This window comes from Apiospora hydei, assembly GCF_038363865.1.
Source record: "Apiospora hydei strain CBS 114990 chromosome Unknown utg000011l_segment0_segment0, whole genome shotgun sequence".
In the NCBI taxonomy this organism is placed as follows: domain Eukaryota; kingdom Fungi; phylum Ascomycota; class Sordariomycetes; order Amphisphaeriales; family Apiosporaceae; genus Apiospora; species Apiospora hydei.
In genome coordinates, this window is record NW_027117370.1 from 323,587 (window position 1) to 343,269 (window position 19,683).

General features: G+C 55.5%; 9 protein-coding genes across 9 annotated transcripts; 7 read left to right on the plus strand and 2 right to left on the minus strand.

The window, feature by feature from the left end:
- Window positions 1-258: 258 nt before the first annotated feature.
- PG997_015321 (short chain dehydrogenase/reductase family protein) lies at window positions 259-1,349 on the plus strand (the record flags this gene model as incomplete). The annotated part of the gene is made up of 2 exons (XM_066819635.1): window positions 259-1,006; window positions 1,129-1,349. The coding sequence occupies 2 exons, from the start codon at window positions 259-261 to the stop codon at window positions 1,347-1,349; spliced, it is 969 nt and encodes a 322-aa protein (XP_066660520.1).
- Window positions 1,350-1,984: 635 nt separating this feature from the next.
- Window positions 1,985-2,593, plus strand: PG997_015322 (uncharacterized protein; the record flags this gene model as incomplete). The annotated part of the gene is made up of 1 exon (XM_066819636.1): window positions 1,985-2,593. The coding sequence occupies one exon, from the start codon at window positions 1,985-1,987 to the stop codon at window positions 2,591-2,593; it is 609 nt and encodes a 202-aa protein (XP_066660521.1).
- Window positions 2,594-2,716: 123 nt separating this feature from the next.
- On the plus strand, window positions 2,717-3,445 carry PG997_015323 (uncharacterized protein; the record flags this gene model as incomplete). Its single annotated transcript, XM_066819637.1, has 1 exon — window positions 2,717-3,445. The coding sequence occupies one exon, from the start codon at window positions 2,717-2,719 to the stop codon at window positions 3,443-3,445; it is 729 nt and encodes a 242-aa protein (XP_066660522.1).
- Window positions 3,446-4,111: 666 nt separating this feature from the next.
- On the plus strand, window positions 4,112-5,441 carry PG997_015324 (uncharacterized protein; the record flags this gene model as incomplete). Its single annotated transcript, XM_066819638.1, has 2 exons — window positions 4,112-4,794; window positions 4,853-5,441. 2 exons carry the CDS (start codon window positions 4,112-4,114, stop codon window positions 5,439-5,441), a joined length of 1,272 nt encoding a protein of 423 aa, XP_066660523.1.
- A 404-nt stretch (window positions 5,442-5,845) lies between these two features.
- On the plus strand, window positions 5,846-6,622 carry PG997_015325 (alpha/beta-hydrolase; the record flags this gene model as incomplete). The annotated part of the gene is made up of 1 exon (XM_066819639.1): window positions 5,846-6,622. The coding sequence occupies one exon, from the start codon at window positions 5,846-5,848 to the stop codon at window positions 6,620-6,622; it is 777 nt and encodes a 258-aa protein (XP_066660524.1).
- Window positions 6,623-7,381: 759 nt separating this feature from the next.
- PG997_015326 (HET domain protein) lies at window positions 7,382-9,529 on the plus strand (the record flags this gene model as incomplete). The annotated part of the gene is made up of 1 exon (XM_066819640.1): window positions 7,382-9,529. The coding sequence occupies one exon, from the start codon at window positions 7,382-7,384 to the stop codon at window positions 9,527-9,529; it is 2,148 nt and encodes a 715-aa protein (XP_066660525.1).
- A 1,360-nt stretch (window positions 9,530-10,889) lies between these two features.
- Window positions 10,890-12,550, minus strand: PG997_015327 (uncharacterized protein; the record flags this gene model as incomplete). The annotated part of the gene is made up of 2 exons (XM_066819641.1): window positions 10,890-12,359; window positions 12,488-12,550. 2 exons carry the CDS (start codon window positions 12,548-12,550, stop codon window positions 10,890-10,892), a joined length of 1,533 nt encoding a protein of 510 aa, XP_066660526.1.
- A 1,720-nt stretch (window positions 12,551-14,270) lies between these two features.
- Window positions 14,271-15,530, minus strand: PG997_015328 (uncharacterized protein; the record flags this gene model as incomplete). Its single annotated transcript, XM_066819642.1, has 1 exon — window positions 14,271-15,530. The coding sequence occupies one exon, from the start codon at window positions 15,528-15,530 to the stop codon at window positions 14,271-14,273; it is 1,260 nt and encodes a 419-aa protein (XP_066660527.1).
- A 2,365-nt stretch (window positions 15,531-17,895) lies between these two features.
- Window positions 17,896-19,608, plus strand: PG997_015329 (acyl-CoA N-acyltransferase; the record flags this gene model as incomplete). The annotated part of the gene is made up of 4 exons (XM_066819643.1): window positions 17,896-18,117; window positions 18,161-18,835; window positions 18,924-19,265; window positions 19,597-19,608. The coding sequence occupies 4 exons, from the start codon at window positions 17,896-17,898 to the stop codon at window positions 19,606-19,608; spliced, it is 1,251 nt and encodes a 416-aa protein (XP_066660528.1).
- Between the last annotated feature and the right edge of the window lie 75 nt (window positions 19,609-19,683).

Sequence of the window (19,683 nt, forward strand, 5' to 3'; positions counted from 1 at the left end):
AGTTGACTGGCTTGCCTGCCGATCTTAAAACATGGCATTTGCCGTTCCCCTTGCTTCCACTTACTCGTGGTTCCGTTAGCTTCCCCTGACCTTGCGACTTCAACATCCTCACCATCGCCCCTCAATCTGTTAGATTCACTGACTTCCGCGCCAATACGACGTCGAAGACACTCTAGGCGAAACTCTTGTTTTCCGGGGTAAATCACACGTCGTCACAGGTCACATACAGTCCGAGACAGAACAGACAAGGAATAAAAGATGGATACTTCCAAGCTCTTCCGCGTCGACGGCATGGTCGCAGCCGTGACGGGCGGCGGCACCGGCATCGGCCTCGTCATGGCCCGAGCCCTCCTCGGCGCCGGCGCGAAAAAGGTCTACATCCTCGGCCGCCGCCGCGACGTCCTGGACAAAGCCTGCGCCGAAGCCGCTGCCGACATGAAGAAGACCTCTTCTTCTACCTCGGGTGTCATGGTCCCCATCGAGTGCGACGTCACGTCCAAAGCCTCGCTGCAGGCCGCCGTCGACGCCGTCGCCCAGGACAGCGGGTACCTGAACCTGCTGGTGGCCAACTCGGGCATCGGCGGGCCCGAGGCCCGGTACGGCAAGGGCAAGTCGGTGGCGGAGCTGCGGAGGGAGCTGTTCGAGGGCGTCGAGATGGCCGACTTCACGCACGCGTTCCACGTCAACGTGACGGGGGCCTACTTCACCATGCTCGCGTTCCTCGAGCTGCTCGACGCGGGCAACAAGCACGCCGTCGGCCACGCCGGCGACGCGGCGGAGGAGGGGTCCGTGTTCGGTGTGCCCGCCGCCGACGCGAGCGCGAACCCGAAGGTGCCCGCCGTGCAGAGCCAGGTCGTGTTTACGAGCAGTATTTCTGCGTTTAGTCGCGCGCATGTGTCGGGACCGGCGTATTCGGGGAGCAAGGCGGCTATTATGCATCTTACCAAGCACTCGAGCAGTAACCTCGCGGAGCACGGGATCCGGGTGAATGCTCTGGCTCCTGGCTGTAAGTCCACCTACTTCCTCACGGCTACCATGGCTACTACATATTTGATGGCATCCCCGACCCCCTTTTCTTACTCTGTTCGCCGCATTGCTGTACTAAACACTAATGCTTTTTTGATCCAGTGTTCCCGTCCGAAATGGCGAATGGTCTGATGGAGAAGCACGGCGACCCGAGCCACAAGGAGTTCGGCCACCCCCTTTTCCTCCCGTCGCTGCGGTTCGGCACCGAGCACGAGATGGCCGGCACCATCCTGTACCTGGTGAGCCGTGCTGGGGCCTACTGCAATGGAAGCATCATCGTCGAGGACGGCGGACGACTGGGTGTCATGCCCGCCGCTTACTAGTGGGATTCAATCATGAACCGTCGGGGTTTAGATCTTCTTGTTCGGATCAACGATGCCGTCGCATTGGGCGAACATTGCCAGGTGATGGGTGAAGATAGCCTGGCATACGTTAAATAATGGAAACAACCTCGTTTGTCAAAGTCCATTCGTCAAGTCCAGAGATAGTGAGTTCAGGCCTCATTGTCTTTATTTCAGACTGGTGTAATTGATTGACATATGGGCGAGTTGCATAAAACTGTTTTAAGTGTCTCCAGATGGCAGCGGTCACCCGTGGCTTCTGATCCCAAACTCGCTACAATTATGCCGTTGGCTACGGCTACATGCAGCGATTGCTGCCTATCCCCATATTGCAAAGACCCTTTCGAAACCTACCATGCAAGATGTGATCAATTCCAACGGACACGAAGACACGGGTACATACTTCTTCGTCCAAGATGGAGAATGTACATACCCGTGGGTGGCTAAATGTTTTTGTGACTCACCTCGTAGCTGCCTGCTGGAGCAAACAACCAGAACATTCGGATTCCTCCATATGTGTCAAAACGAACAGCTTCCCTTTCTTTTTTTCTTTTCCCGTTCACGACCAATGCTTCCACCCATACACCAATATGCCCAATGCCTCATGCCCGAACGAAATGTCCTGCCAGAGGTTGACCCCATTCCCGAACGAAATCACCTATCAGGTTGTGAGGGAAGCCATCCTTGGCCGTACCCTTAAACGGGCACAACGCTTACGGCTCGTAAGCAAGACCTGGAAAGAATGGGTTGACGATATCCACATCCGGCTCGGGCACTTTGTAAGCAACAAGTATTGGCCATGGTTTGATTTTTCGTTCCAGCGCGCGCCCTTCTGGCCACGTTACATCGCCCACGTTGCCCTCCGTCCGCAGCAGGACGGCGTCTCCCCAATCCTTCGGGCCATTGGGCAGGCCGCCGAGTGGGTGGTCGGGCATAGCGACCCGCCGCCCGCGGACTCGGATGCCGCGGCTGCCGCAGTCCGAGAGCACATCATCGGCATCTGCTCGCTGAGAGAGCTGTGGCTGGAGGATAAGGACCCCATTGACATTTGGGGACCCTTTCCGGGCAATGAGTTGCCAAAATCTGGGGAGGACCAGGACTTTACTATTAGCGAGCAGAATCAGTGTGATCAAACCGCGCTGGCCATGGCTGCTTCGGCGAACCAAGTGGCCCTTATAAAGGAGACACTTCAGTCAATGCAAAATGTCCCAGGTGATCGAGAGTAAGGCGACTATCATCTCATCAGGTGTCACGCTTTCTGATTTCGGGATCGACGATACCGACAGAGATCCGACAGGAGCGTCCTCGACTTCGCGTTGGGCATTGCTGCCTATAAAGGCTACGATGAGATGGTCAGTCTGTTCCTCGATGTATACTCTCCGGGAAACGAAACGGGACTTGCTATTGCTATCCTGTACGCGGGTAAAGGCAACAGCCTATCGACGCTCGAGCTCGTTCTAGGACAGGAATGCGGGACCTGTACCGAAAGCCTATGCGAGGCCATGGCGCACACGAGCAGCCTGGAGATCTACCAGAAGCTGTACGCGCACGCCAAGGCACGGATACAAGGCAGCCCAGATATAAACTACCTCGATCTCCTGGCGGAACACATGGTCCAGATGGCCCGTCGGGGCGCCGTGCCGATCCTGGAATACGTTATGCGACTGGAAATCCCGGGGCCGACCTACTGGGTGAAGTCTCCATGCGACAACCGCCCCAGCCTGCATCTAGAGGCGGCGCGGGCCGGACAGCTCGAGACCGTGGACTGGCTTCTGAAGAGACGCCACGCCGAGCGTTTCGTCCTCGCCGGGGCCGTGCGTGGCGGAAACCCGGCCGTCGTGCAGCTTCTCCTGCGTGAAGACGCCTTCGCGGACGAAGGATTCCTGACACCGCTCAAGGAGGCTGTACAGAGGGAACACGAGGAGATGGTCAGGATTCTCCTGGTTGAGGGACATTGCAGCCTTGAGCTTGAGCGCCAGAGGGGCGACGCAATGCGTGAGGCGAAGAGGCTGGGGTTGGAATCGATGGTGGAGCTGCTCCGTGAATGCGGCGCCGTCAGTACATCATCTACTTCTTGAATTATGCAGAGGAAAATGGGGAAGGGAAAGTATCCTGAGGGTGTCTGGCAGTAGGGTAGAAGATTATACTAAGGAAAGAACTGAACTTAGTTTAAGGGAAGGTTGGGATTCAGGCAGGCTGCACTCCGGGTTGCCGTCAGAGTCCCCTTCCCATTCCCCAGCTTGCCGATACTTCTCTCCCAAAAAAAATGGCATGTGAAGCCATTTGACTGATCGCCAGAGGCACGGATGCACACCTACGCGTATATGGTTGAAGACTTTCCTGACGCGTCCAGTAGATGCCTGCTGGAGCAAACAACAACAGCCCCTCGAATTCACTTACACGGGATGAAACGAACCTACCCTTACTTCTCATCGTCCATCTTGGTTCTTCTTTACCCACGCCTTTTAGATCCATACGTTCGTGGGTCCATCATATACTACGCCAACCACCATCGTCACCACTCCCAAGCTGCTGGCAGGATTTGTTGGCATCACCAGCTCAGGGGCTTCCAGTAGCTGGAAAAGGGGGGCTCACGTGCGCTTAGCGCACAGGCCACCTATTTCCAGCGTATGAAGGAAATAGATAGTGGCCCTTACTGGCGGTAGATAGAAGGAGAGGCATGCATCAACAATATACTCAGTTACACCCTTACCATCGGCACGATCGCACAGAGCCCATTCAACATGATTCTTTTCGGAAAACTCCCCAGAGAGATCATCTATCAGATCCTGCTCGAAGCCGTCCGCGTCCGCGGCACCAAGCGCGCACAGCGCCTGCGGTTCGTGAGCAGGGCCTGGAAAAACGCAGTTGATGAGGCCATCGTTCAGCTGGGCGAGTTCGCGAGCTGGCCTGACGATTGGGCTGATGAGAATCCCCACGATTGGGCTGATGAAAACCCCCACAATTGGCCTTTCTATTGGCCCGACAGATTGCATTACAAGTGGAATTGCGAGGGAAGGCCAGAGTTTGAACGCGCCCCCTACTGGCCAGAATACGCCGTTCGCGCAGCCCTCTACCACCGACCTCCAGGGAATCCCGAAACCCCCCGCCTCCTTCGTCAGGTGGCAGAACGGATTGCCCGCTACTCCAACCCTGACACATACTCAAACGCCGTGCTCAAGGAATATATAATGGAGATCTGCAAGATGCCATTAGTAATGGGTGCCGAGGCGAAGCGCCTGCCGTCATGTTATCCTGCGGATCCCTGGTTCACGAAGCATTATTTGTGTGTGCCTTGGGTCGAAGAAGCGGGATACGATCTGCGTTACAATTACTTTCTTCTTTGCGCGGCAGCTTGGACGAACCACGTGGGGCTCGTGGAGGAAACCCTGCAGTCAATACCGCCTGGGATACACCCTGATTTCACGTAAGGAACTTGGACCAGCCCCTACTCCCTCAAGATGCGGATTCTGACAGGTCTATAGACGAGATGCTTTCAATCAAGCATTCAGGCTTGCCGCTTACAAGGACGGCAACAATCCGACAACCCGTTGGCTCTATGACGCATATAAAAAGGACGGCGGCTTCGACCATGCGCAAGGAGTCGTTCTTGAGCAGGCAAGTAAAGCGAATAATCTGTCCATGGTCGAGCAGTTCATCTGCCCAAAATGGGATGGTCTTTCTTTGGGCTGTGCGGTCTTCAGGACAACTAGCCTGGAAGTCTTCCAAAGACTATATCCACGGGCTAGGCGTCTCATTGAAGAGAATTGCATCGGACCAGGGACCCTCGGGCTGCTTTTCGAATCGATGGCTCTCCAAGGTGCCGTGTCCATCCTGGACTGTCTCTTTAGCTTGTACTTTCCGGACCCTGCCTCCCGGTGCACCGGTTGGCCACCGGGTGCGCGGGGAGCAGGTGAGGTACTCGTCGCGGCAGCATGGTTTGGTCAAGCAGAGGTCGTGGCCTATCTTTTGGAGCAGGGTTTCCCAGTTCTCCCAGCAGCTCTCGAAGCAGCCGTTCGTCATGGGAATTCAAGTCCCGGGATACCTGCTCCGCAATCATGCCAAAAGGGGTAGCCCCTGAAGTGTCTCACACTAACCCAACGACCACTGATCGAATGGCAAGCCTTACAAAATCGCTTCCATGTGAGGTTTTCTAGCCTACCGTCAGAGATAGACATTTTATCTTTGCTATTGGTAGCCAATCAAACAATCACCGCCTTTTCTTATTCACTGTCGTCAATGGTTCAAGTTTATGCCAAGTGGTGGCAGTGATGCAAGGGATGTATGCGGGGGTAATCAAAGAGGTAAGGAGACTTTTCTATTAATAAGCTGCCATCATGTGTTATAATAATGCAGCCCTTTATTCCTGCTCTCGGCCATTTCTCTCTTCTTCAATTCTAGCACCCGCGACCCTTGGTTGCTTTTCGTTCTTTGGCAATTATCAGGGAGACCCTATCTGAAAATCAGCTCCAACGGCCATGTCCGCTGAACAGCCGACCGTGGTTATCGTCCCGGGAGCCTGGACGCCACCTGAGGCCTATCATAAACTGCGCAACGCCCTAGAAGCCAAGGCCTTCACTGTGTACGTCCCAACTCTACCAACCAACAACGGCCACCGACCTCCCGACTCGTCGTTCGACGATGACGTCCAAGCTGTACGCCAGGTCGTACAGCGGCTAGTCAAAAACGATGGAAAGGAGGTCATCATGCTCATGCACTCCTACGGAGGCGTCGTCGGCACGACGGCCCTTCGAGGCCTGACAAGGAAAGATCGCGCGTCACAAGGCCTGCCGGGCGGCGTAGTCCATCTCCTCTACGCCGCTGCCTTCCTGCTCGCTCTCGACCAGAACATCCGGACCGTCGTGCAGGCAGTCAACCTCACCCGAGGCAGCGACGGGCTGGTCCAGTTCGCCGACGACGGGACGTGGTTCCCTACGGACCCGGTCTCGCTCCTTTACCAGGACCTGGCCCCGGAGGACCAGGAGGAGCAGGCGCGCTTGCTGAAATGGGGCAACGCGGTGGTCTTGACGGGAAACACGACGTACGGGGCTTGGATGGATGTGCCGACACTGTATGTTCGCGCGACGGAGGATCGGTGGCTGCCCCCGGCGTTTCAGGACTTTTGTGTGAAGAATGCGGTGGATGCGGGGGTTGGTATACGTACGGCGGAGCTTCGGTCTGGGCACTCGCCGTATGTCAACTTCGCCGGCGAGTTGGCTGAGATGGTGGTTCAAATTTCAAAGTCAGGTGTATAGGTTGGGCAGTTGACTACCCGCTATTTCTCGCCATAGATGCATCGGGACGTGAATCTCAGTCGATGGAGGACAGTAGGATAGTTACAGCACGCGAAAGATTGATGGCATGTGCGCACCGGAAGCAAAGATGGCTGGCTGTACCAAAGGGGTACGGGTTCATAACTGTTGGATCAATAAGACCACAACTGCTAAACTGTGCAACTAAACTACTTCCACGGACCGATGGTACAGGGTAGCTCGTGGATTAACAGTAGATGTCAGAATTTACGGCCTAAAATCGATGAAAAAGCTACTTTGAACATTAGATAAAGTGCGGCTTTAATCTAGGAATGGTATGATCTAGGTTACCCCTTTTTGTGTACCGCAAAGCTGCCTCTATTCCCATGCTACATACCTGCCGTGCAACTTGCAAACCAACTCGTGAGGATTAAGTATGATCCAAGCATGCCTCTCAAATACGGATTGCTGTTATTTGGATATGTACGCCCGAGATTCCGAACCTCCAAGAGTGGCGGTTCTGACATGGAGAGATTACACGCCAACCAATACCTGTTTCTGTCCTCAAACAGGCTGAATACAGCGAAAATACACGTGACGTGACATCGAGCAAGTACGTGCGGGGTTGGGTGAAGTACAAGCCTTCCATTCTAGAATGATTTCTTTTCTTGTTGTTGTGCCTCGTTTCCGGCAGCGTAGTTCCCTTCATGTATGCATCGACCACTATCTCGTATCAACCCGACCCGCTCGTATCAACCGACCATGAACCCCTATTACGAACGCCTGGACCCAAGCCGGTCTGAAATCAGGCTCCTTACGCTCTTGCCCAACGACGATTCCGATGCGGAGATCCAATGCTCTCTGCAAGTTGTCTCCCTTGATGACACCACTGAATTCGAAGCCCTGTCCTATGTATGGGGCAAGACCGTCTGCTCCAAGCCCATCTTCGTCAGGGGCGAGCCCTTGCACGTTACGACCAATCTGGACAGAGCACTACGCCACCTGCGACTTCCTCAATCCCGCCGAGTCCTATGGGTTGACGCTATCTGCATAGACCAATGTTACCCAGAGGAGAAGAATACACAAATACCCCTGATGGCTAGACTGTATCGATCCGCCAAGTCTGTACTTGCATGGCTAGAAGTTCCAAACGAGGCCATGGAGGCTGCCATTCGCTGGGCACATGAATACATCAGTGAAACAACAACAGCGGGGTCAGCGTCGTCCTCGTCGCCTTTATCTGGATCAGCAACGCAAGTAGATGCTGTGGAGAAGGGGCATTCGGAGGAACTGGAATACATTGCCAGACTGGGCCAGGTCCTCGACGGCTTTGGCCAGTTGAAAGACTCGGAGTACTGGAAACGCATGTGGACACTCCAGGAGTACAGACTTCCAGAGGTGGAACCTGTTTGTATCTGCGGGCAATATTCCTTCTCCGCGACGCAGCTGCTAGACCGAGCAGAGGTGCCTCTCATCAGGGCATTTCTAAACCTAGTCAAGCGGGACCCGGAGGGCTGGCCCAGATCTTCTAGCTTATCTCGGAATATCGCCCGACTGAGACAATTGACACGAGCCTCCCTTTCGAATAAAGAACTCGAAACGTTCAAGGGTTCAGCTGCATATAGACCGTTACTATTTTCTCTAAAAGTGGGTAACGAGATTATCGAACGATTGCTAGCGCACTTGGAGGTCGATGTCATTGTGGAAAGCCTCCATCGCAGTGAGGAAGTGACAGCCAATTTGCTCTCTGAAGTCAGGGCCCTTGGCTCGAACCTTGAACTACCCACAGCGGGGTCTAAACCATATATTCAACGAGAGGGATTGGCTATGGACTCGGCCATGAGACTCACGGCCAAAGCCGCCGCCATGGCCTCTTTGGAGTCTATATACCCTTCGTTCACCTTTTCGAATTTTCGACACTGTATGGGAGATACTTCTATTGCCACCGTTATGTTGCTATCGGATTCCCTGGACCGGCAATGCAGTGCTATGCAAGACAAAGTCTACGCCTTGTACGGCATGGCACCGGAGAAGATTCAGCAGCTATATCCCCCCGATTACAGCAAACACCCAGGGCAAGTATACCAGGAGACGGCTGCTTATATATTTGAGCACGAACATGAGGGGGTCTATCGTATGTTGTTGTCGTACAACTTCCGAAATTTGGAGGCCCCCAGTATGTTTTCATCCTACCCTTCGTGGGTACCTGACTTTACCGACGTCAGCACAAGGATAGGGCCGCTTTTGAACGCGGACCGTGTAACACAACGTCTTATAGGCTGGGCGCGCAATAACCCGCCCCTGCTATTGGACGACGGGCAAACCCTGGCAAGCTTTGCCGTGTCGTTAGGGGCAGCCGAAATCATATTAGAATTTGAGGATACCTTCAGCAAAGTCATACCTCCGGTCGTCGCAATGTTGAATGGCGACCACCTCCCGAAATACAACTGTGGTCCTATGCCCCATATGCTACCTGGGAGAGAGAACCGGTGTTATGTGGAGGCGTTTACCCGCTTATACGCCGGACAAGCCGTGGGAGGGCAGGGCATCACGGTCCACAGGCTCAAGGCCTCCCTTATGGAGCTGAAGCATAACCCGAGCAGCGCTCCGTCAAATGAGGCACTTTCCTGTATGGTACAATTGATGGGTCAGAAGCTCGTGGTAACAGACCACGGGTATCTTGGCTTATGTCCTCCCCATACCAAGAACGGTGACCTAGTGGCTATCTGGCCGTCTCTAAGAGGGCCGGTGGTCCTACGCCAGTACAGTGAACCAGAAACCAGCATTCACATACACTGGAAGCTAGTAGGAAGCGCCCATTTTCAAGAGCTAGTTGACGGAGAATGGTTAAACGACAAATATGTGGACGAAATACTGGAACAGAAGCCATTGTTACTATTCATCAGGTAATGTGTACGTGGAATAGTCTATATTGACCAGCATATATACAATTTCTTTTTCCTAGAGGAGTCGGTTCACTTACAAGATTTGAGCACGCCAAAAGTAAGGAATGCGAACAACCACCGAGAACTACTCCACCCTATCTATACAAGCAGCAATAAAGAGGACTTTTCAAAGTTTCGAAGTTTTGGGTTCATGTATTTTACGGCCGATTGCTCTGTTTAGGCTTTTTGCTGTTACTGGCCTCCCGATGAACAAAAAGGTTTTAAAAACGAAACGAAAAAAAAGAATATATATATATTTAACCCAGCTGGCAACCTCCGTAATTGTTTTTCCACTTAAAACTGTTGTTCCTCAAAAATACATAGTAGTAGAGCTCATGTGTTTTTCATATTAGCTTTCTTGATTCTTGATATGATTCATCATCGGAGACGCAAGACCACTCGGCCAACTGTGCCAAGCTGGATTTATTCTACGACATCGATGAATCCTGAACGATACACACGCTGGGAGGGGCAGCGGTGAATCGGTACATGGAAACCCAAGCAATGAAGAAGAAGAAGAACGTGGACTTCTCTGCCTGCTGCACTCCAGTCCAGCAAGCCAAGTCGAGCAGTCACCGGCAAAGTGGAAGTGCTCATGTTGCTGAGCTTGGACGGAGGGTAAACAGAGTATCTCTTGATTTTTTTACGAAGCAATGATGAGGGTCAATCCTACTTCACGCACTCTGGCCAGTTTGCTTAGGCAAGGTCTGGCAAAAGTTTGAAGCGAGGTCGGGACTGTTCTGAGTTTCTGTTGAATCTGTCTTCTTTCCTTTCCTTGCTGTATCACTCTATCTCTCTTGTTCCGCACTTTTTCTTCTTCTTCTACTTTGCACATACGTCCAATTGTTGCATATTAGGGCTCGCGAGTACGATTAACGGACATGACCTACTGATTTCCTCCATAAGGCCAAATCCGCATAAACGACCAAATCCCAAGTGGAAGGCTCTGTCTCCCCCTTTTCCTTCTTCCAACTTGCCACATAATCTAATCTTACTGGTATACGCGATACACAAATACCATGCATGTCTTGTAACGACCCACTTCTGTTCAAGGCTTCAGGTATAGGTCTCATATCATTCATATATATGTACACAGTTACAATACCAAGAATAAACCTCAAGAGGTATCAACTTCCTAATGGCGCCTCGCGATGCATATATACGATCTCATCCTCAATACTCCCGCAAAGGCACCATCCCTATATCCCATTGGGTATGTAACCAAAGTGTTGCTGTCACGATACTTATCTAACCCCCTTTTCAAATAAACGACAACTGACCGATCACATCACGACCACTTCCCCTCCCCCTTTCCCTCAACCACCCTACCGTTTCACCGGCCTCAAATAAACCTGCAACGGCGGCTTATCCCACACCGTAAACGCCTTCTGCCCCTCCAACCACCCCCTACTCTCCGCCGCGATCCGCATGTCGAAGTGGTACACAATCTTGGCCAAGATGAGCCGCATCTCGGCGTACGCGAGGTTCTTGCCGATACAGTTGCGCGGCCCCAGGCTGAACGGCTGCATCGCGTCAAGCGCGTCGCCCGCGAACCGGGGGTCCCCGAGGAACCGCTCCGGGTGGAACCCCATCGGGTCGGTCCACAGCGCCGGGTCGTGCGAGATGGCGTAGTGCCAGACCGCGACGCGCGTGCCCTCAGGAATTACGTGGCCGGCCACTTGGGCACCGCCTTTGGGAACGACGCGCGGGAGGCCGATGACGACGGGCGGGTACCGCCGCAGGGACTCGTTCAGGCACGCGAGCATGTAGGACAGGGAGCCGACCGAGCTGAGGGTGATGTCAGCGTCGTCCGCGAACGTGGAGCGGACCTCGTTCGTCAGCTTCTCGAGGGCCTCCGGGTTCGTCAACAACAAAAACGTCGCACCGCTCAGCAACGTCGCCGTCGTCTCGGACCCCGCGACAATCAGCAAACTCGCATTCATCTGCAACTGCAGCAGATCCATCCCCAGCTCGTCCTTCTTCCGGATCAGGCCCTCGATGAAATCCGGCCGCCCCTCGGCGCCCAGCTCGATGCGCTGCAGCAGCTTCTCGCGCGTGAGCTTCTGGTGCTCGTCCCGGCTCTTCATCCCGCCGCACCGGCTGATGGCCTGCACGAGCCCGCCGAGCCCGACGCCCATGAGCGCGCTCACGACGCCGCCGAAGCGGATCGTCTCGGTGATGCGGCGGACCCAGGGGTGGTAACTGCCGCTCTCGAGGCAGCCGAAGGGGCTGCCGAAGCCGAGGTCGCCGATGACGTCAAAGGTGCACCAGTTGAGCCACTCGCGCATGTTGACTTTTCCTCCTTCTTCCGCTTTCCCCGGAGAAGAGGAGACAGGGGAGGAACAGGCCTCGCGCAGCTTGTGCACCAGCAGATCGACGTACCCGCCGATGATGGGTTCCTGCGCCCGCATGCTGCGCTCGCTGAACCCGTGCGCGAGCTGGCGACGCAGCGCGCCGTGATACTCGCGACTCCGGGCCGAGACGATGTTCTCGGGCATGTCGTCGATGGGCCGATAGAACCGGCCGTCCTTTTCGAACTCGGGCTCGCCCGGCGCGCGGTGGCCGTAAATGTCCCGCCAGGCCTGCGGGTCCGCGAACGCGAGCTCGTCGGGCGCGACGCGGACGACGGGGCCGTACGCGCGGTGCAGGTCCGCGACCTTGTGGCCGAGCGCGCCCGTCACCAGGTAGTAGGCGCGCGGCAGGTGGGAGGCGCGGTGCAGCAGGGGGCCCGGGAAGCGGCGGAGGGGGTGCAGGAGGAGGTTGTAGGCGAGCCAGGCGGCGTAGTAGGCGGTTGCCTGATGGGGAAGGTCAGCGGGGCGTTGATTGGGTATCCGAACGTACGGGCGCGGGATCTGTTGTCGAAACAAAGATCCGGATCCAGATCAAAGATCGGGTGAAACTTGAATTCAAGGTTGTGACTTACCGAGACAACGGCAAGAAGTGCCAGATTGGGCAAGCCAAGACCCGAGACATGGAGATCGACCATGTTGACGGCTCTCTCCGAATCGGATGGTTGATGATGATGCAGGGACAGTACTTAGTTGTTGCGACGTTTTCGAACTCTAAGCAGCAGGTATTCTCAACTTCGGACGATACGTGAACTCTGCATTATTTCCAGACGGGGTTTGGTTTTGGGATGAACGAAGAAGGGGGAAGAAGACATGGGGTGCCTGCTGTATTTAAACTCTCACGAAGAACCAGCCCGTTGGGAGGGTGGTGCCTCGTGCCGGGGCGCAAAGGGGCAAATGCGACGACGGGACATAGCGTCACTTGAACCAAGGAACGACCGGCCTTGCCTTATTGGCGACATACTGTATGTTGAATAATAATGCAATGCCGGATCGGATAGCGAATCCCGATACTGCCATTGGTCGCGTTCTGCATCTGGGGTGTGCTGCAAGCAAGCAACCGACCCCCAGCTCGCCCCAGCTAATCATTCACCCGTCTAATACGAGTGTGCTCTGGCTGGGCTGGGGAGAGCCACGTACGAGATGTTCGCAAGCCCTTCGGAAAGCGGGGGAAAAGCGGCGGGAAACCGTAGACTGCAAGAAGCAAAGCCGGTGATGTAACCCTCTACTCATCACTCATCGAACGGCGCGCCCCCTTATCCGGGTTCGATTAGGTTGCGTAGATCCCCCACGATGGGTATACGAATCGCCGGCTCCTCCAGTTCCGGTGCTGGCTCAGCATAAAAAGACGAAAAGTCTCCATGCACTAACAAAACTGCCGGATTGCCTTTACGCTAGCGCAGGAGGAGGCGCCGCACTCTGCATAAAACTCGACCAGTGCCGCATGTTCCCGAAATTGATTGGAATTAGCATGCTTCATGAAAAATGCCACCAGCGAGACCGTTGGGCACCGGGCGCAACTTGAGTTGGGGTTCGCTGCTGTGCTTCCCGCACCATGACAGCATCGTGCTAATTATTAGTGGTGCTGGACGCGGAGTTCGGGTTCTTATCCCGCTGCCGAATCCCACTCCACAATCAACATCCACGAACGCATAAATACGAGACAAGCCCGTCGCGGGGCTCGAGAGTCCCGGGGGTTGGTTGTGCAAGAATGGAATCCGGGATGTTGACGAGTTCTGATGTGACCTGTCGATTTTCCTGCATTCAAGTAGTCAGGGGCTTGACCTTTCGCGTTCCGTCTCGCGCCTTCACAGCCTATCCCCTCCGTATGTGCTGTCAATTGGCGAAACCCGGAGTGGGTGCACTTAACGTGTACGAACTACATCGCATGATCTAGGGAGATGCTTAGTAGTACATTCACCATTTCCAAGGAAGCATACGAGTGAAAGACTGGCGGGTGAGCTCAGATCCATACGACGACGATGGAGGACGAGGGAGCAAAAGGTTACCGACGCGGCGATCGAACACCGTCTTTCCTGGCCCGCATCGCCAGCAGATGATGCTCCTGGTTAGGTCTCTTCCAATTAAACCAACCTTCCTCATACCGCCGGAAGGTGTCATCGCACGTCGCCTTGATTTTCAAGGGATACACTCCATCATGCCCGCTAGCTTCGAGGCGGCATCTGGCGATATGAGATGGCTAGCAACGGGACATGGCAGTAACGGTAGCTTCAATTTGATGGGTCATAAAAGTTCATATTGATACATTACAGCCGAGTCCTTTCGACCGCATAGTCATGATTAAGTAGGTATAAAGGTTCGTGAGAGCTAACCAAGTATAAGCCAGTCTCTCTCTCTCTATTTGGCCTCCTTCTTGGCCTTGTCGACAATCTCCTGCGCGCGCTGTGACTTCTTGTCCAGCACCTGCTTGACCTCGTCCATGGTCTCCTTGAGCAGCTTCTGGCCCTCCTCCTGGTGCTTCTCCGCCACCTCCTTCAGCTGCTTGAGCTTGGGCAGGATCTCGCCGCCGTTCGGGATCATCTGGAAGTACGAGTCCAGGTCCAGCCCGAAGCTCTTACCCGCCTGTTGGCCCTTGGACTTGGCCTGGTCGACCGTCTTCTTGACGTAGTCCTCGAACCCGCTCAGGTCCTTCTTCTCGAGCGACGCGCTCAGGTTCTTGAACAGCTCCGCCGTGTTGCCCCGCTTCAGCGCCTCCTCGTTCTCCTCCAGCAGCTTCTTGGCCTCCGGGTACTTCTCCAAGTACGGCTTCGCCTGCTCGAGGCCCTTCTTCCACGCCTCGTCGCCCAGCTTCTGGACCTTCTCCGTCTTCTCCTGGATCAGCTTGCGTGCCTTGTCGACGCTCGCGGCGCTGAAGCCGGTCTTAAAGATGTCGGCCATCTGCGCCCACGTCTCGTCCACCTGCTTCTTGGCCTCGGGCCCGTACTGCTCGCCCAGCTGCTTGAGCTGGTCGACGTTGCCGCCGAGCTGCTCCTTGAGTTTGGGGTGGTTGTCCATCAGGTCGCCGATCGAGCTGCCCGCCAGGTTGGCCAGCTTCTTGGACAGGTCGGCCAGCATGTCGTACGCCTTGCGCGCCGTCTCGAGGCTCAGGCCGGACTTGGCCAGGCCCTGGAACTGCTTGTAGGCGTCGTTGACCAGCTTGTCGGCCTCATCCTTGTTCTTCTCCCGCACCGTCTCGAAGTCCCGGAAGGCCGTGTCGACGTACTGGCGGCCGCCGGGGAACCAGCCGACGTAGCTGTAGCAGAACTCCTTGACGTAGCGGTAGGCCTGGTCGGCGTCGGGCGTCTTTTCTTGCAGCTTCTGGGCCGCCTGCTCGTACGTCTTGTTGGCCTCGGTGGCCGTCTTGCTGATGGCCGAGTGCACCTTGCCGGCGGCGCTGTTGGAGTAGAGCATGTAGAAGATGGCCACGGACGCGACACCGCCCGCCATGCCCGAGGCGAACGACGTCGCGGCGCCGCCGCCGCTGGAGCTGGAGCTGCTGGCATTGCTGGGGCCGGCTGTGGTGGATTGGAAACGGGTTTGTTGGGGGATTCTGGAGGTTCTCAGCTGACGGGCAGCTCTGGGTATCGCGGCCCGCGCCGAGGTTTGTATCGCAGACATCATGAGTGTGGAGGGGATGTGATTGATGGAATACGATCAATTGGTATCAGGGGTATCTTTGAATGATCGACGTGGGTATCTCAAGAGGTATACAAATATTGGTATTGGGGTTTTTTCACGAAGGAGAATTGGCGAGGAGTGATGTGATGGTATGCAGGTGAAGAGTTTCAGTCTTCAGTAGCAACTTTATCTACTCTCACCTACCTATGGGCTTGCCAGGCTTTCTTCCGCGCGGCCATCGTCAATTCAACAAAACCTCGATCTCAATGACGCACTTGTTGCGTTGGGTGACAGGCCGAATGCAGGAACGCAAGCTAGCGATGCGGGAAAGTATGGGGGGAATGGGCAAGCGGGACACAGCCCAGCCCAGGTTGGACCAAACTCTCCGGGGAAGTCTGGGAATGACGTGGGTTCAGGTCAGAACCGAGACAAAAGCTCCAGGGCTGTCGAGACATGGAGGGAAAAGGGCTCAAGCAGCACGAAGCATCGTCATTGCCCGGAGAGCAATTGAATTTCTCCTAGAAGAGCGGTCCTCTTGGTCCGTCCCTCTCTAGTCCAAGCCGCCGGATCGCATCCAGCAATTCGGACCCGATTCCGAGGTGAGAACTAAGGACGCTACGTCACTGGTGAAATCTTAAGTCCAGCCGACAGGAGCCTCAAACCCAGCCTCAGACCGTCAGACGTGCTGAGCTACCTACAAGTAGACGAGCGCCACAGGAATTGCTTCTGGCAAGTGCGTTTCCCACCTGCGTTAGGTTTTGTCGTGCACTTGACGGGGGACGCCGATACCCAACCACCAGTCAGAGCGAAGTCTGTGGCTTGGCCATTGACCATGCGTCGGTCAGACCGTTCAATCATGACTCTTCTCTGGTGCTTAGTTGACAGGAGTTGTCTATGCCAAAGCCACAGTGTAGAGCATGGATTGCAATTGCTTCATGTCAGCTGAAGCTATACGAAGCGGAACTCCTGTCGTGGTTGTGGTTGACACAAGTCGAATTCGGGATCCCGTAGCCTTCGCTGGGAGATGGAAGCGCTTTGCCATTGCAGAACGAGATGTCGGCCATATGCGGTTTTGCTATGTCGATGCACGGCACCTTGGCCAAAACCTGAACATTACTGAAGCTCTGACATGATGGAAGAAGCAATGCATCCTCTACAAGTACTGAGCATGTCAGTCAAAGCGACGATACTTACTGCAGGTCTGGATCAATCGAAATATATGTGCTCCGTCCATGTGGTTTTTCTGGAACTGTTCGCCGAGCCAGATCTCCCTCGCACACGATCTAATCTTGATAGCGATACACATGCAGGTAGGGCCCAGTGATTCTCTCAGTACACTCGGGCCCTGTGCCATGGAACCTGCCCGTTTTTCTCTACCCCCTCCATAAATGATAATACCGTGTAGATGCATAGAAACGGCCATGCAGCAACGCGAGTGCCGACGTCGCTGCCAAGCCAAGTTATCTGATCAAACCAGTCCCCACCCCGGTCTCGGTTGATCCCCTTTTCAGTTATCAGATCCGTCCATAGCGGACCCCTCGCTCTCCCTCACTTGCCCTCACTTGCCCTCATTTGCCCGCCAAGAGGGCCCCGCGAAACCAGCCACCACTCTTCTTCACGCGTCCCCATCAGTGAGTGGCCTTTCACGGTAACTCCATCGGCCCATTTGTCGACGCATTCTGCTCGTTTCGTTGGCAGACAGACTTTCCTTGCCGGCCTGCCTGCTTCATGCGTCGGTAGCGCGAAAAATTCTGCTCCAAGTGTTTGCGTACTCGTTCCAAATAGGAAGTCGGACGGTCACATCACGGTACCTGGCGGTACATGGCGACTTGCGAGTACTTCCTTCCTTCATCCGTCAGGTCGTCCCTAATCAATCAGTGGGGTGGAGAAAGCAAGGACCATGTTGTTAGTTGGTTGCTGGGTTCATTGCTACCCATGATGTGAAGACGCGACTGTTGGTTCGTTTGGGGGTGGGTGGCTTAGGAAGAAACCGCTCTGCCGGCAAAAAGGGACCTTTCTCTGACGTGATGGCAATGGCCGTGCTACTACACAAGACAGGGACTGCCTGTGATAATGTATGGATGGCACGACAGCCGATCGAAGAGCTCCTTGGTCCAGGCAAGTAGGCAGGCCAGGTAGTCCAAATGTCGGTCGGCATTGGGCGCGATGGTTGGATGGCCAGCTCCACCAGAGCTTCCCAAGCTCTCGAAAGTGAGATGATCTTCTTCGCTACTGTTTACCACGGTTAAGCGTCTGTCTGCCTGTTTTGTTATACCATCTTCTTCGTGTATCGTCAGCACATCTTCTGTATAGCTTCACCTAGGAATACACACATACGTACCTGTGCTTTCCTTGCTCACACACGATGCCGTCCTCCACCACCCCCGTTGACCAGCCGGTGCTTAGGCTACCGCACCCGTACCTAACATCCTACTACCTGGTGAAGGCCAGCTGCAACAGCGAGCTCTCCCAGCTCGAGGCGCGGAGCACAGAGGGCAACGGCAAGCTGCTGCCCAAGCCCCTCCACAACCCCTCCCTCTACTTCTCCAACCTGACCGACCCCAAGTCGAGCGAGCGCCCGCCCGGAGTCCAACAACACGCCCTGGGGCCGCGCCCGCCGCGCTCCCGAGACGACCTTCGTGTGGGACAGCCCGGCGCCGCCCAACCTGGGCCAGGCCTGGCTGCTGATTTACGTCCTGTTCACGCTCCGGCCCTCGATGGAGGTCTTCCGCCTCACGCTCGAGGGCGCCGGCAGGGAGCAGCTCGCGCACCAGCTCAAGGCCGTCGCGCTCGCCGTCGACCACCCCATCGCGACGGGCCTCGTCGACGAGCTCGTCGTGCTCCGGAGCACCTTCTGGCAGGGCGCGGGCTCGCCCTTCGGCCCGCGCAGCTGCTGGCTGCCCGAAGACGTCCACGCCTCTTCTTCCGACTCGGGCTTCAGCACGTCCGCGTACCCCCTCGCGCCCCTCCAGCACACCATGACCAACGACCCCGGCACGGCCCTGACCTGGCACCCGCGGCGGCCCGTCAAGCCGCGTCCGGGCTCGACTATTTATAGTCGCTGGATCCCGCACCTGCGCGAGCACTTTTCCATGGTCGCGCTCGACTACACGAACCCGGAACACCTCCGCCTCTTCCACGAGTGGCAGAACGACCCGCGCGTCAGCCAGGGCTGGAACGAGACGGGCACGCTCGAGCAGCACCGCGAGTACCTGCGCCGGCAGCACGTGGACCCGCACCAGATCACCATCCTGGCCAAGTTCGACGACACGTTCTTTGCGTACTTTGAGGTGTACTGGGGCAAGGTAAGCCATACATCATCCACTCATCCCACACGTACATTGCCCTTTTCATGACATGCTTGCTGATACTATACTCTTTCCCCCCAAACAGGAAGACCGCCTCGGCGCCTACTACAGCGCCGGCGACTTCGACCGCGGCCGGCACTCGCTCGTGGGCGACGTGCGCTTCCGGGGCCCGCACCGCGTCTCGGCCTGGTGGTCGAGCCTGATGCACTACCTGTTCCTGGACGACCCGCGCACCATGCACGTGGTGGGCGAGCCCAAGTACACCAACAGCTCGGTGCTGGCGTACGACTTCGTGCACGGCTTCAGCCTGGAGAAGTTCGTCGACCTGCCCCACAAGCGCTCCGCGTTCGTCCGGTGCTCGCGCGAGCGCTTCTTCCAGCTGTCGCCGCTCGGTGGGAGTGGTGGGAGTGAGAGCGAGGGGGGAGTGGTGAGAAGTTGGTGGGCGGGACGTTGGTTGGGCTGCTGCCGAAGTTGTGAGGTGGTGGTGACAGATCAAGTACTTACCGATTCATCATGTGTAATCCATCGGAGAAGGGTCATGATGCGGTGGCACTGTTTCCGTCGGATGGGAGTTGTGACTTATTTTCGCTTTGATGTGAGGAGATGGGGGGAGAAAGTATGTACATAGAACAAACTCCCTCTTCATATCATCGGCTATGATCGCGAGTTGGTGGGGTTTCCAAGTCGAAAAAGATATTTCAGGAATTAATGACATCAAAAGTGGTTTCCATGTTTTATCTTTGCTGACGAAGCGCGAGTTCTGGATTTGAGGGATGAAGATGAAATGACCAGCTTATTATTCATGGTCGACCCCTCTTCTGAAAACGCCTTCTACACTTTACAGT